Below are 15,697 nucleotides of genomic sequence, written 5' to 3' on the forward strand. Positions count from 1 at the left end.
CAACAATTGTTCAGATACCTAGGCAATTGCCTAGAAATGAGCTTGAACAGCTCATTCCAAAGGATTGGTTAACCAATTATGAAAGGCTTCATTCAACCTCTCAGCCAATCCAGATTACTGAGTCTTCTTTCAGAAGAAACCCTGATGGAACGGTGCAGACCACGTTTCAACCTCCTCGGCATTCTACAGGCTCTTTGCCTGTATTCCAGACCATGATGGTCCAGCCATTAGAAAAGGAGCAAGACTACTATCCCATTGGAGCAGTAACACCAGACGATCATTACATCTATCCTCAGAAAATAGATGGTCACTGCCCCTGGGATCTCCCAGGTTCTGGAGCATGCGATGAAGATTGTGATTGTCAAGACAATTACTGGGAAAATGAATATGACCATCCCCTGTCTGATAAAAATTGGAGGAAGCTCACCAAACAAACAAGAAGAGCCTCTTGCAAGCCACAACAAGTTCTCAGCAGAGACTATCCAGATAGTAGCCCATGGATTGGTATCCATGAGGAAACCAAACAGAAGAAGCCTCTTCCTATCTATGAGCTTGCCCTTGAGATCATCAGAAAGGAAGGAAAGAAACTACCCCCTCTTAAACCAGTTTCTTCTCCTCCTCCTGCACTTCCCCTAGTACAACCTTGTATGATGTTTTCACCTGCCTCCTATGAAGCAGATTTTCCTCCATTAGCACAACAGACCGACCAGCAAACCAAGATCTCCACCAGACCTTTCATTCACTCAACTAAGGTTGATAGTGAAGGTCAGACAACCCCGATCACTCAAGCTGAAGAAGTTTTAAACTGGCAAACCAAGAATGCTGCTGTCCAGAACAAGACGCTACAGCGTATTGATTCCAAGATTGACCAGGTCCTCACCAGGACTCAGCATGTTGATCAAAAGATTGACTCCTTCACTGCTTTTGCCCAAAACATGTATAAGGATCTCCAAAGCAGAATTACCCAGCTTGATAGAGATCTGAAGGCTTTGATCCAGCAACGGAGATTTGGTGTAGAATTCAATCAAAAGGAACAGGAAATAAGAAGGCTGAAGAAACAATTAGCCCAAGTTGAAGCAGACTTGCACAAGCCCACAGAAGCTCCAGTCTCTTTCAGCCCATTCAGCCCTTTCTCTGCCCAAACAACTTCTAACCCTTTCCTTCCTACACCTGAACCTGCTTACTCCCCTTTTGGACCTTTTAACTATTCATATGAACCACCTCCAACATATCATCCATCTCCTTTGTTCAAACCTACTCCAACACCTGCCAGGTATGAGCAAAAGAGTCCATCTTCCTCAGAAGAATCCCATCCTTCAAAAAGGAAGATTGATAAAGGGAAGGACAAAATGTATCATGATCCTCCTCCACAGCATATGGTGTCTATACCCTCTGAGCCAGAACCAGAAGAAGATTCTTCTGAAGACTCGTCTGATGATAGTGAGGACGGACGAATGGATATCACAACACTGCTCATGGCTGATCCTCAGCCAACAGCCTCCCAAACAGGTCCTTCACCAACTACAGATTCTACTAGTGGCACTACAGGACCTCCTCAAGACCCCCATGTTGAAATTCCTGATGATGAACCAATTCTAGACTTTGGGCTACCAGGCGCTCCACAACAGGCCAGGCCCAGTTCAGGCCCATGGTTCACCTTGGATGATGTTCCCCCATCAAGATGGAGAGACCGTCTTGCAGAATTTAAAGCTTGGCTTGATGTCCAAATGCTCCGGGAAGGTGCTGACTCCCATGCTATACTCAGAGAATTCATCTCTCGAACTGTTGGCACATTACAAGACTGGTTTTCCTCCATTGGAGAATATCAGAAAGCTCAATTTTGCCACCTGACTCCCTTACAAGCAATCAACGCTCTCTTTGCTGAATTTCTGGGAGATGCATCCTTATACAGCAAGCAGTTAAGACAAGAGTTCTTTGATATGCGCTGCTGTTCTTTGAAAAGATCAGACATTGAGAAACACTACCAGCGCATGACTCAACGTTATTATCTGCTTAATGGTTACAATGATGTCAACCTCCGGCATACCTATATTGCCTCCCTGCCAGAAGCATTGCAACCAGAACTCCATAGAAGTATTGCTGCTACCAGAAGAGCGATGAATGCCATCACCATAGGAGAAATCCATCAAATGACTCTGGCTTGTCTGGATAAAATGTGCGAACAACAGAAGCTGTTCAAAGATATCATTGACAACAGCAAAGCTTTGAAGAATGTATGCCAGAAGTCTCACCTTGCCATTAAATGCAAGGAAAAGAATTGTGAATGCAAGACAAAGAAGAAAGCACATTACAAGAAGCATCCCTCTGGGTTCAAACCCCCTTTCAAGCAAAAGAAAGGAAGAAGGTCAGTCAGATACTTCCGAAAGAAAAGAACGGGCGCAAAGAAGTCTGAAAGGTGTTATATCTGTGGCAATCGAGGTCATTATGCCAAGAACTGCCCAAAAAACCCTAATAAGGCAGTTAAGCTGTTACAACACATACAGCAGGCTTCTCACATCTCCCTGGAACATGATGATGTTGAATCCCTGTTCTCTGAACAGGATGAGCCCGATGAGGATACAGTCTTTGCCCTTGGAGTAGACACTGGATCAGAAGAAGATTACTCATTCACTTCAGAAGAATCGATTCGGACAATCAAGCCCATTACCCGCCTTACCCGCCCAACATATCCAATCCTCCCAATCCACCTATGGCCCAGACACTATTCCAATTCCTTTAGTCCCGATCCATATTCTTCCCAGTAAGTATGAACGGCCCATTAGTGTCATTGGCTTCCTGGATACCGGGGCTCACAAAAGCATGATGAACCCAGCCATCTTACCCTCAGAATACTGGGTCCCTCATGAAGAATACTTTAAGGCTGCAGATGGAAATGTTTTCAAAACTAGCCTTATCACTAAGCACCCAATTGGAATCCAGTTCTTCCCCACTTGTATCCTTTGGACTAGGGTCATCGGGTCGGATCTTCCTGACAAGGATCTATTGATAGGCTTTGACTTGTATCAACAGGCGAAGCATTTAAAGATCCTCCCTACAGGATTGAAGTATAAGAGGAGCTTTCAGCCATTTACTTCTGTCCCAAGGTTATATTCTCTGGCTGATGCCTCAGCTGAGTTCCAAAAACACAAGGAGCTGCTCTTGCGGTCCTGCGCAGATTCCCATGCACATTTTCATCATCGCCACCCCCTGTGGCAGAATTCGGATTTCTTTGTCAGTCTTCCGTTCAAGCTTAATGAAGATATCAATCCGACAAAGGCATCACACCCGGGGATGAACCCTACAGACTTGGCTCTAGCCCAAGAAGAATGCAAACAGCTCCTCCAGCAAGGTCTCATAGAACCCACTTCTTCTCAGTGGGCCTGCCAGGCCTTTTATGTTGAAAAAAGATCTGAGCGATTAAGAGGAAAGAAACGGCTTGTCATTGACTACAAGCCCCTCAACCACTTCCTTCAAGATGACAAATTCCCGTTACCAAAGCCTGAGGCCTTGTTCACTCAACTGCACGAAGCCCATATCTTCTCAAAGTTTGATCTCAAAGCTGGTTTTTGGCAATTGGGTATTAACCCCTCTGATAGGCCCAAGACTGCCTTCTGCATTCCTACGGCCCAATATCAATGGACAGTCCTTCCATTCGGCCTTAAGACGGCCCCATCAGTTTTCCAAAAGGCCATGACAAGGATATTTGAGCCCATACTACACAGTGCTCTTATCTACATAGACGATATCCTTCTCTTCTCCAAAGATGTTACGGCCCATAGGACACTCCTCTCCACATTCCAACAACTGGTGGATTCCTATGGAATTATGCTATCAGAAAAGAAGAGCTCACTGGCCCAAACTGACATCGACTTCCTTGGAATGAAATTCAAGGATGGAAAATACCAACCGGGACCTCACATTGCAGAAGAATTCATCAAGTTTCGATAAGGACTTGACAGTAAAACAAATACAACAGTTCCTTGGTATCATCAATTACATCAGGAAGTTTATCCCGCATGTGGCCGCCCACACTTGCCAGCTGTCAAAGATGCTTAAAAAGGATCCCCCACCATGGAGGGAAGAACAGACATGTGCAGTCAAGAAATTAAAAGAAGTGGCCTTAAACCCGCCACCACTAAAGATTCCCAGCATTGGATGCCGCATCCTTCAGACTGATGCTAGTGACACCCACTGGGGTGCAGTCCTCATCGAAGAAATTCAAGGAGAAAAGCATATCTGCGGACATGCTAGTGGAGAGTTCCCAGAACCTCAAAAACATTATCATTCAGTCTATAAAGAGATATTGGCTGTCAAAAATGGGATCAAGAGATTCGAATTTCATCTGATTGGCCACCACTTCACTGTGGTCATGGACAGCTCATCCTTCCCAAAGGTTCTAGACTTCAAAAACAAGTCTCTTCCTGAACCACAATTACTGAGGCTTAAGGACTGGTTCGCCAAGTATAAATTCACAGTCCAGCATATTAAAGGGAAGCACAACTTGGTTCCTGACCTCCTATCCAGGCCAAAAATTCTTCACCTAATCCAAGCTTCCTCTTCACTCCCCTTGATCCTCATGGCATCATCCTCATCCTCTCCACATACTCCAGCTCCAATGCACAATTTCCTGGTTCCTACTCCAGACAGTTTTCCCCCTGGATGTTCACCAAACCAGCCTATCTCAAAAATGGCTAAGTTCGCAAGGGATCATCTGTTCCACTACCTGAGTGCAAGAAACACCCTAAGGGGATTACTCCCCTCCTCCACTGTTTTTATCCCTGATAACCCTTTCCTCACCTGTTTCAGTATCCAACCTGGCAGAGAACTCATCCTAGAAGAACTATGGCTCCTCTGGTGCATGGTTACACTCTATTCCACAGGACTGGAATTCCCCCTCATGGCCCTGTATCAGTATGTTATGAACAATACTAACAGGACTCTCCTGTCCAGATTTCTAGAATGGTTCAAGCCCATTTCAGCATGGCGCTACAGCCTGAGGCGCATCATAGACACCCATGGAATAGAAGACAGGCCCATCGCTACTCAGCCCAACATCAGGACCTTGTTCATCTTTCACAGGCCTTTCTAGAAGGCCGATGGACTCCTCTGGACCTGAATCATCAATACGAATGGAGGACCTACGAAGGATCAATTATTGACAAAGATGCCATGGGACCCTTGAGAAGACAACTAGCTGAGTACCTTTGTGAAATCAATAGTTATTTTTGTCTAGTGCCTCCCCATGTGAGTTGTACATCACTCGGTCCCATCCGTTCCCTCAATGATGAGCCTATTGACTGGACCCATCCCATGTGGCAAGATTCCCAGGATCCAATGGACACAGAGTCACGAGATGCCATTCAGAGTGCGGACCCACCATCTCCTGTTCACCAACAGTGGCCAAAGGACTTTTTTGGAATCGACTCTGATGACTCTGATTTTGACACCCTCAATCTGTCCACCACTCCATGATAAAAGCAAAAGTTTGTCAATAATGTAATAATGTGTGTTTGTCTTTATTTATGTTGCTTTGAGAGTGTCGGTAGCCAGTTTCTAGCCGGTTGCCTGTAATGTCAAGAGCCTCCTCGCCTATATAAGGAGTTGCTCTCTTCAGTTGTAATCAGACTTAGTTTCCTTTTAATAATATCCTCTGAAGTTCTCTTCCATGGCTTTCTAAACTCTTCTCCTTCTCTCCGAAAACCTTTGAATGTGTATCATACTCTTATAATCAGAGATACGTATGCTCTACACTTGCCTCGTTAAGAGGATCCTGTGTATCAGAAATATCTTTGTTTTGACATTAAGGTGCGACGGTCCCGTTATCACATGTATAATGAACAAAAGGGCACAGCCAAAGAGTACCTATGGAGAGGGAAGAGGCATAGCATGAGTTCATTATATGTGTGGTAAGGGCCAGTTCTTCCCCACTTGTATCCTTTGGACTAGGGTCATCGGGTCGGATCTTCCTGACAAGGATCTATTGATAGGCTTTGACTTGTATCAACAGGCGAAGCATTTAAAGATCCTCCCTACAGGATTGAAGTATAAGAGGAGCTTTCAGCCATTTACTTCTGTCCCAAGGTTATATTCTCTGGCTGATGCCTCAGCTGAGTTCCAAGAACACAAGGAGCTGCTCTTGCGGTCCTGCGCAGATTCCCATGCACATTTTCATCATCGCCACCCCCTGTGGCAGAATTCGGATTTCTTTGTCAGTCTTCCGTTCAAGCTTAATGAAGATATCAATCCGACAAAGGCATCACACCCGGGGATGAACCCTACAGACTTGGCTCTAGCCCAAGAAGAATGCAAACAGCTCCTCCAGCAAGGTCTCATAGAACCCACTTCTTCTCAGTGGGCCTGCCAGGCCTTTTATGTTGAAAAAAGATCTGAGCGATTAAGAGGAAAGAAACGGCTTGTCATTGACTACAAGCCCCTCAACCACTTCCTTCAAGATGACAAATTCCCGTTACCAAAGCCTGAGGCCTTGTTCACTCAACTGCATGAAGCCCATATCTTCTCAAAGTTTGATCTCAAAGCTGGTTTTTGGCAATTGGGTATTAACCCCTCTGATAGGCCCAAGACTGCCTTCTGCATTCCTACGGCCCAATATCAATGGACAGTCCTTCCATTCGGCCTTAAGACGGCCCCATCAGTTTTCCAAAAGGCCATGACAAGGATATTTGAGCCCATACTACAGTGCTCTTATCTACATAGACGATATCCTTCTCTTCTCCAAAGATGTTACGCCCATAGGACACTCCTCTCCACATTCCAACAATCGTGGATTCTATGGAATTATGCTATCAGAAAAGAAGAGCTCACTGGCCCAAACTGACATCGACTTCCTTGGAATGAAATTCAAGGATGGAAAATACCAACCGGGACCTCACATTGCAGAAGAATTACTGAAGTTTCCCGATAAGGACTTGTGATAAAGAAACAAATACAATGATTCCTTGGTATCATCAATTACATCGGAAGTTTATCCCGCATGTGGCCGCCCACACTTGCGGTATCAAAGATGCTTAAAAAGGATCCCCACCATGGAGGGAAGAATGACATGTGCAGTCAAGAAATTAAAAGAAGTGGCCTTAAACCCGCCACCACTAAAGATTCCCAGCATTGGATGCCGCATCCTTCAGACTGATGCTAGTGACACCCACTGGGGTGCAGTCCTCATCGAAGAAATTCAAGGAGAAAAGCATATCTGCGGACATGCTAGTGGAGAGTTCCCAGAACCTCAAAAACATTATCATTCAGTCTATAAAGAGATATTGGTCACAAAAATGGGATCAAGAGATTCGAATTTCATCTGATTGGCCACCACTTCACTGTGGTCATGGACAGCTCATCCTTCCCAAAGGTTCTAGACTTCAAAAACAAGTCTCTTCCTGAACCACAATTACTGAGGCTTAAGGACTGGTTCGCCAAGTATAAATTCACAGTCCAGCATATTAAAGGGAAGCACAACTTGGTTCCTGACCTCCTATCCAGGCCAAAAATTCTTCACCTAATCCAAGCTTCCTCTTCACTCCCCTTGATCCTCATGGCATCATCCTCATCCTCTCCACATACTCCAGCTCCAATGCACAATTTCCTGGTTCCTACTCCAGACAGTTTTCCCCCTGGATGTTCACCAAACCAGCCTATCTCAAAAATGGCTAAGTTCGCAAGGGATCATCTGTTCCACTACACGAGTGCAAGAAACACCCTAAGGATTACTCCCTCCTCCACTGCTTTTATCACGATAACCCTTTCCTCACTGTTTGAGATCCAACTTTGTGAGAACTCATCCTAGAAGAACTATGGCTCCTCTGGTGCATGGTTACACTCTATTCCACAGGACTGGAATTCCCCCTCATGGCCCTGTATCAGTATGTTATGAACAATACTAACAGGACTCTCCTGTCCAGATTTCTAGAACGGTTCAAGCCCATTTCAGCATGGCGCTACAGCCTGAGGCGCATCATAGACACCCATGGAATAGAAGACAGGCCCATCGCTACTCAGCCCAACATCAGGACCTTGTTCATCTTTCACAGGCCTTTCTCTAGAAGGCCCGATGGACTCCTCTGGACCCAGAATACTGAATACGAATGGAGGACCTACGAAGGATCAATTATTGACAAAGATGCCATGGGACCCTTGAGAAGACAACTAGCTGAGTACCTTTATGAAATCAATAGTTATTTTTGTCTAGTGCCTCCCCATGTGAGTTGTACATCACTCGGTCCCATCCGTTCCCTCAATGATGAGCCTATTGACTGGACCCATCCCATGTGGCAAGATTCCCAGGATCCAATGGACACAGAGTCACGAGATGCCATTCAGAGTGCGGACCCACCATCTCCTGTTCACCAACAGTGGCCAAAGGACTTTTTTGGAATCGACTCTGATGACTCTGATTTTGACACCCTCAATCTGTCCACCACTCCATGATAAAAGCAAAAGTTTGTCAATAATGTAATAATGTGTGTTTGTCTTTATTTATGTTGCTTTGAGAGTGTCGGTAGCCAGTTTCTAGCCGGTTGCCTGTAATGTCAAGAGCCTCCTCGCCTATATAAGGAGTTGCTCTCTTCAGTTGTAATCAGACTTAGTTCCCTTTTAATAATATCCTCTGAAGTTCTCTTATATGGCTTTCTAAACTCTTCTCCTTCTCTCCGAAAACCTTTGAATGTGTATCATACTCTTATAATCAGAGATACGTATGCTCTACACTTGCCTCGTTAAGAGGATCCTGTGTATCAGAAATATCTTTGTTTTGACATTAAGGTGCGACGGTCCCGTTATCACATGTATAATGAACAAAAGGGCACAGCCAGAGAGTACCTATGGAGAGGGAAGAGGCATAGCATGAGTTCATTATATGTGTGGTAAGGGCTCCCGGCTTATCTTGGTTGATCACATTTCACCCATAAATTTATACTTGGACCTGAAGCTTAACTTTTAGGAATAGAACCTTAAGCAATTTTCAGATTATCAAATGCAGAATAGAGCAACCTATCGAGTTTCCATTCTGTTCATCTGTTGTCGTTTCATTCCAGCGAGTCAAAATATAATTTAATAAATGGTCTCATATTTTAAAAATTATATTATTTAATTCAAATATTTGACTCTATTTAAATTATATAATTCTCTGCCCATCAAGTAAAGTATTTTAATATTAATTAAATTATTATTTAATTTATTTATTTTAATAAAATTAATTAAATCTTTATATTTTAAAAAATAAATTAATTAATTATATAATTTAATTCTGTTAACTTTTTAATTCTCTTATTAATTTTTATACTCAAAATATTTTGGTTCTCTTTCTTATTTCTCTATTCTTAATTTTTTTTTTCTTTGCATACGTCTCCTCATTCTGTTTGTATTTTTCTAAAATTTAATATAAATTATATACGTAAAAACATTAATCAATTTCTTTATAAGTAATTATGGTAATAATGTGAAAAAATTATTTTTAAATGACAAAAAATATAAAAATAATGTACACATAATTAAATGAAAATACTTAAATTCAATTCAACTTCAACACTCGTAGAATAAGAAGTCGATGATTGGTTAGATGCTTAGATTGATATAAATTGAACAATTTTAATAGAATTTATCATGAGTAAATTTATAATATCGGTTAATTATATCTCAGTTTTTGAAATATAATGTAAGAGAATATTTTTTAAAATATTATATTTTTAAAATATATTAAATAATTAATTAATTTTATTAAAATAAAATAAGATAATAATATTTTTTAAAATATATAAATTAATTAATTAATTTTAATAAAATAAAAGAGTTAAATGATTTTTTGACATATATTTTCATACATAAGATTTTACAACACTTTAAATCAAGTAAAATATATATTAAATAGTATATTTTTAAAATATAAAATTAAATAATTAATTTTATTAAAATATGATTAAATTTTACTTTTTTTTATTATTTTTAATTGAAAATATAAAATGCCTCTCTCCCCCGGTCCCTCTCTCGCTTCTCTTTCAACCTTCCCTCCATTAAACCCCGCTCTCTCACATTTACTGATGCTTCATCATCCTCAACTTCACTGCCAGTTGTTGAGGCAGTGGGTGTAGAGTAGGCTTTGAGGCGTGATGAATCACTATCTTTAAGGTATTAATTGCCCCCACTAGATTGCTGCAAGGTTATGGCAATATACCTCCAGGATACAACAAAGCCTGAAATCTGCAAACAGCAACTCCTGAAGATTTCCCTTAAGAACTCTTTATACGAACTGAATTTAGAGAGACTAGAAGAAAAGAAGAAGAAGTAGAAGTAGTATATCTCTGGATTGAAAAACTCTTCTACATTTATAAAGAATGAAAAGTCAAGGCATCTTTACTAAATAGACACATCTGTCTATCTCCAATAGATACAACTATTTGTGTAATAGACATGTCTGTTTATTAAAAGCTACCTATACAAATAGTTATGACTATTTGTATAGGCATATCTGTTTATTAATAGACACCTATATAATAGTTATGACTTTTGTATAGAATAGACATGTCTGTTTATTAACAGACACCTATACAAATAGTTGTGACTGTTTGTATAAAACTAATATGTCTGTTTATTAACAAACACATCTACTTGTTAATAAACACATCTATTCGTAATTTATTTACGAAAATTACAATATGATAATTATTTTATTTCACACATATACTTGTCAAGTGCCATAATAGAATAATATATATTAAATTATATATATATAATTCTATACATATTTCATTTTTGCCATTCCTTCACTTTCTTATATTTTAACAATATAGAAATTCTTTCTCCCTATAGTATATAAGGTACAAGCTATTTATAACACCATCTACCACTTCCGCCCTCACAGACCAATCCCAACAATCCTCCCAAATCCTCAGAATCCATCACTCCCTTCTCTCCCGCCGCCTAACCTCTTCCAACTCGCTGATTCCTACTTAACCCGCCTTAGGCTCACCGAGCCCCAACTCAACTCGTTCCTCCTTATATCGGATAACGTGTTAAAACAAGCCCAAGAGATCGACGACAAGATTGACAGGGATGAGGATGTGGGTCCGCTTGCTGGGGTGCTTGTTGGGGTCAAGGATAATATATGTACGTCCGATATGCCGTCTACTGGTGGGTCTCGCATTTTGGAGAATTATCGGGCGCCGCATGATGCCACGGCTGTCAGGAGAATGAAGGAGAAGGGTGCCATTGTGGTGGGAAAGACTAATTCGGATGAGTCTGGTATGGGAAGTACCATTGAACGTTCCTCTTTTCAGGTTTGAAAAAACTTCCCCCTTTCCATTTCAACAATGTGCATTGGCAAAACAAACACAATTTTCAGCTAATATCGATATATAATTTTTCTGATGTCAATTTTCTTTCACTTTGAGCAGCTATGCTCTTGATTTTTTTGAATTTTAGTTAATGTTGTAGCATTTCATGCTGGTAAATAGAATTGGTATACTCAGTGATGCATATGTTAATTCGGTAGGTGACTTCAAACCCTAGGGATACGTCTCGGGTGCCTGGTGGATCATCAGGAGGATCTGCTGCGGCTGTTTCTGCCAGGCACTGTGTAGTATCATTGGGAAGTGATACTGGTGGAAATCTAAGACAGCCAGCATCATTTGGTGGTGTTGTTGGATTGAAGCCAACCTTTGGGCGTGTCTCAAGATTTGGACTTATGGCATATGCTTCATCACTGGCTGTTGTTGGATGCTTTTCTACATCAGTTGCTGATACTGGCATTATTCTTCATGCAATTAGTGGTCATGATAGATATGATGCCACTAGCAGTAGGAGAGTATGAATTCGTCTACCCTCATGTATATATTGGCTTATTTTTATTTCTTAAGGAAAGTGATTTCTCCTTCCATGTTTGCTTGACCAATTATAATCTTATCTTATAACCCAGCAGTTGACAGTAATTTTGATACTGATGTTTATGGAAAAGGAAGTGACCAAAATTTACGTGTTTTAGGGGGATAAATTGACATTCCTATTTATCTTATTTAACACGTTGGTCAATCCATGGGACTGCTAAGGAATTAATGTCAACTGTAAATGTTGGTGTACACAAGTTTATCATTTACTGCACTGTGCCTGTACAAGTTTATAATATTGCTAATTGTTTTCTATTGATTTCTGGGGTTAAAAGTTATGGTTTCTTATTTTGCTATAATTTTCATCTCTTCAAGAGGTTCCTGATTTCACCCCTCTGTTTACTTCTGGTAATCTTGTGGAATCTAGACCATTGAAGGGATTGAGGGTTGGTCTTATCCGTGAAACTCTTGATGAGGGTGTTGATAATGGAGTAAAATCTGCAATCAGTGGTGCTGCATCGCACCTGGAAGGATTAGGATGCACTGTGACAGAGGTTAAACTTAAGCTTTCCTCGATCAACTTTTTCTTTAACTAAGAGATTTCCCTATAAATTACAGTTGCTCTCCTCCATGCACTTTAAAATGTTGATTTGCAGGTATCATTGCCATCTTTCTCCCTTGGTTTACCAGCTTACAATATTCTTGCTTCTTCAGAATCATCTTCTCACTTATCACGTTATGATGGTGTCAGGTGAATTTCAAACAGATTATCTTATTTAAGCTTTATTTGATGCCTATAATTGGCTAAATACTCTTCTTATTTATTTATTTACTTAAGTTTCATCACTTAGCTATACTAATTTTATGATTTTTTTGGGGATAAGAGAGACATAGATTTGGATGGCTTATGCACTTGAGCTATAGCTAAAAGAGAATAAAGCTAAATGATTAAAATTAGCATCAGGGTGCCCTTTAGGTTTTGTTGCATTGCCTTCAAGTGGGTTGCTTATTGCAGTTGAGAGAGACGACAGAGAAAGAAAATCATGCAGAAACGGGTGCTTATGCCATAGGGGGTTTAGATGAAATATAGTAGTGGAAATGCCTGAATTATTATGGATGCCTGGGCCTATAAATTTTTTTAAGTAACCTTTAAACTTTGGGTGTTTTCAAAGCTTAGCATCAAATTGCTTTCTCCAGTATTCTTCTTTTGTGCAGAATTCTTTGCCTTTTGTGGCTTTACAATATTTATTCTGGTAAAATAACAAATATCTAGTGGGGTTGTAGACAATTCATCGTCATTTATTTTTAAAGCTTTGCCCACAACAAAAACAACCTGCTTTCAATCAGGGTTTATTGCCTCCTCCCCTCTCCCTTTTTTTGGTCTTTCTATTGCTTACTTATTTGCAGACACATGCAAAAACATTAACACGCAAGCTATCATCTTCTGCTTGACTTTCAGATATGGAAAGCAAGCTGTTGCTGATGAGTTAAATGTGCTTTATGGAAATTTTCGAGCAAAGGGATTTGGTCCTGAGGCTCTATCACCTTGCTTAAATGAACTTTTGAAGTGAAGAATCATCTAAAATGTTTCAAGGGTTTTATTGCCAGTGCCACCTCCTATTATCATTGATAACTTCAAGGCTAATAATTATAACTTAGGTCAGAAGGAAAATGTAATTTTAGTTGTACTTGTCAGGAACCCTAAATTTGTATATGCATATTTGCAGGTCAAAATGAGAATTTTGATGGGAACATATGCCCTTTCAGCTGGTTATTATGATGCATACTATAAGCGTGCTCAACAGGTAATATAAGTGGTTTTATGAATTTAACACGCATCCAATAATAGGTGGATGTATGATGCACCCAGTCCATACCTAAAGAGGATGAGTATGGTTACCAGGAATCTTGACGTTTTCAATGGGTTAAACACCATGATTCTTCCAAATGCTTGAATTTCTTGAATTTTGAATTCCTATTGACAAATTTGGACAAGTGACTTGGAATAAATTTGGCTACTTCTATGATTTGAACATTAAATTTGTAACTCAGAATATCACTTTTAGTAATTTAGTATAGGATTTTTATTTTTCTAAAATAAATATTTCTAGAGCTTTTGACCTTTAAGATCTTCAAGAAGAGATTGATGATTTTAATAGTGTTTTAGGTGAGGACTTTAATCCAGAAAAGTTTCAAGGCTGCATTAGATGCAAATGACATCCTAATTTCTCCTGCTGCTCCATCGGCTGCTTATAAGATTGGTAAATTAAAATTTTGGGCTGTTTTATTACTTTATTTGCCTTGATTTTCCCTGTTTAAAAGTAAATATCCAACTATTTCAATGTTTACAGGTGAATAGAAAAATGATCCGCTGGCAATGTATGCAAGTGATAGCATGACCGTAAGCATTTCTGTGCTTCCTTATCTTCATACTGCCTATTTACAGTGCACCCCCTCCCTCTGCTCCTGTTGGAGAGTTGGATTTGATTTTCAATCTTGAACAATTATGCCACTGGCTAAGGAAAATAGAATAAGTGTACTATAGATTGGAGAGAGAGAGAGAGAGAGAGAAGGATCTTAATTTAGCATTAAAAAGCTCGATTTGCACAGGCTAAAGTAGAATGCCAGATTTATGCTTGCTTTTAATGTTAGTGGCTATAATCAATGTTCATATGGCTAATTATATGCTGCTCTTTATAAGAATAATAAAGAAGAAAGAGAATCAGGTCAGCGCTCTATTGCAGCTGGAGCGCAATGCAGAAGATGCGCCAGAGTGGCTCCTTACATTTGGAATCAGCATAGGATCATGAAATAAACATAGGTTGGAATGTTAGCTAAATGGCTTTCTATTTCTTCACAATTTTGCAGATTTGTGTTGGACACAGACTCTTCAAGGTTGCGGATTTGTTCCTCCACTGGTAGCAGATGATGCATGGTAGCATCAATTATCTCTACTCCTTTGAGAAGGCTTAAGCATTTTGCAAATGCAACGAGTCATTCATTATACTTGACAAGTAACAAATTTGATGGAAGTATCTGTTGGTGTAGCTTGATGTAAACTCACCTGTCGAGGGTAATTCTCAGGCTTATGCTCTCCTTAATGTGGAACTGGTTCATTCAAATTGAAATGAGCTGTACCTGATTAAAGTTCTCACTAAAAGTTGAGAGAGTACTTTGCAAATGTTTTTGTAGGCATTAATCCACTAATAATAGTTGGGTCTATTTTAGCTTTGTTAGGTTTAATTTTATGGATCTATTTGTTATTGTTGTTTGAGGTGTTGTTGAGAACAATTAAAAATTATTTTTATATTAAATTTGACATGTTTAAAATAATATAACTCTGAGTATGAAGCATTCTACATTTACAGGCTCTAGGCAGGGATGTATGTAATCTTACCTCTATTTGCGTAGAAATTTAGAAACAATAAAATTTCTTAAAACTTTTTTTTTTTTTAATATCTAAAAGAATGTTTTTCTAAAAAGTATGTTTCAATCTCAATGCCAATGCCAAACATATTTGCTAAAGAAATTTTATTCTGAAAATTGTTATTTTGTTATCTCATTATTTTATTTTATAAGTAAATATTTGATTTTGTAAATTTTTTTTATTGTTTTTAATATTGTAACAAAATGTTTTTTAAAAAATTACTGAAAAATTAATGACTTATTTTAAAAAATAATAAATAAATTATAATTTTTATTATACTTCAAACATCAACGTAAATCACCTTTAACTTCAGCAGTAAATAATTAAGAAAACATATCATAATAATTAAATCATAAATGACTCAAAAATATTTAAATTTTAAGCAGTAATATATTTAATTAAAATATTTAAGTGACTTATAAATAATTGATATACTTGATAA

General features: G+C 39.3%; 2 protein-coding genes across 18 annotated transcripts in view; one reads left to right on the forward strand and one right to left on the reverse strand.

Annotated features, from left to right (window-relative positions):
- The window catches only part of LOC110663506 (actin-related protein 2/3 complex subunit 1B), a 37,032-nt gene extending 27,967 nt beyond the window's left edge, over positions 1-9,065 (reverse strand). For all 17 annotated transcript variants that reach the window (XR_009144918.1, XR_009144916.1, XR_009144917.1 and 14 more), the window contains exon 1: positions 8,960-9,065. The gene's annotated coding sequence lies outside the window, so the exon portion shown is untranslated. The remainder of the gene's footprint in view (positions 1-8,959) is intronic.
- Positions 9,066-10,340: 1,275 nt separating this feature from the next.
- LOC110663508 (glutamyl-tRNA(Gln) amidotransferase subunit A, chloroplastic/mitochondrial-like) lies at positions 10,341-15,064 on the forward strand. Its single transcript, XM_058138449.1, has 10 exons — positions 10,341-10,353; positions 10,816-11,282; positions 11,498-11,808; positions 12,202-12,382; positions 12,485-12,579; positions 13,288-13,633; positions 13,996-14,089; positions 14,180-14,229; positions 14,530-14,649; positions 14,697-15,064. Exons 1-6 carry the CDS (start codon positions 10,341-10,343, stop codon positions 13,397-13,399), a joined length of 1,179 nt encoding a protein of 392 aa, XP_057994432.1. The 3' UTR covers positions 13,400-13,633; positions 13,996-14,089; positions 14,180-14,229; positions 14,530-14,649; positions 14,697-15,064.
- Positions 15,065-15,697: the final 633 nt, after the last annotated feature.

The sequence above is a fragment of the Hevea brasiliensis genome, chromosome 16 (genome assembly GCF_030052815.1).
Source record: "Hevea brasiliensis isolate MT/VB/25A 57/8 chromosome 16, ASM3005281v1, whole genome shotgun sequence".
In the NCBI taxonomy this organism is placed as follows: domain Eukaryota; kingdom Viridiplantae; phylum Streptophyta; class Magnoliopsida; order Malpighiales; family Euphorbiaceae; genus Hevea; species Hevea brasiliensis.

Bases quoted from the DNA above. Each gene is read 5' to 3' on its own strand.
- LOC110663508 (XM_058138449.1), top strand. The intron at 11,809-12,201 runs AGTATGAATTCG...TTCATCTCTTCA, and splicing joins GATGCCACTAGCAGTAGGAG to AGAGGTTCCTGATTTCACCC. The intron at 12,383-12,484 runs GTTAAACTTAAG...GTTGATTTGCAG, and splicing joins TAGGATGCACTGTGACAGAG to GTATCATTGCCATCTTTCTC.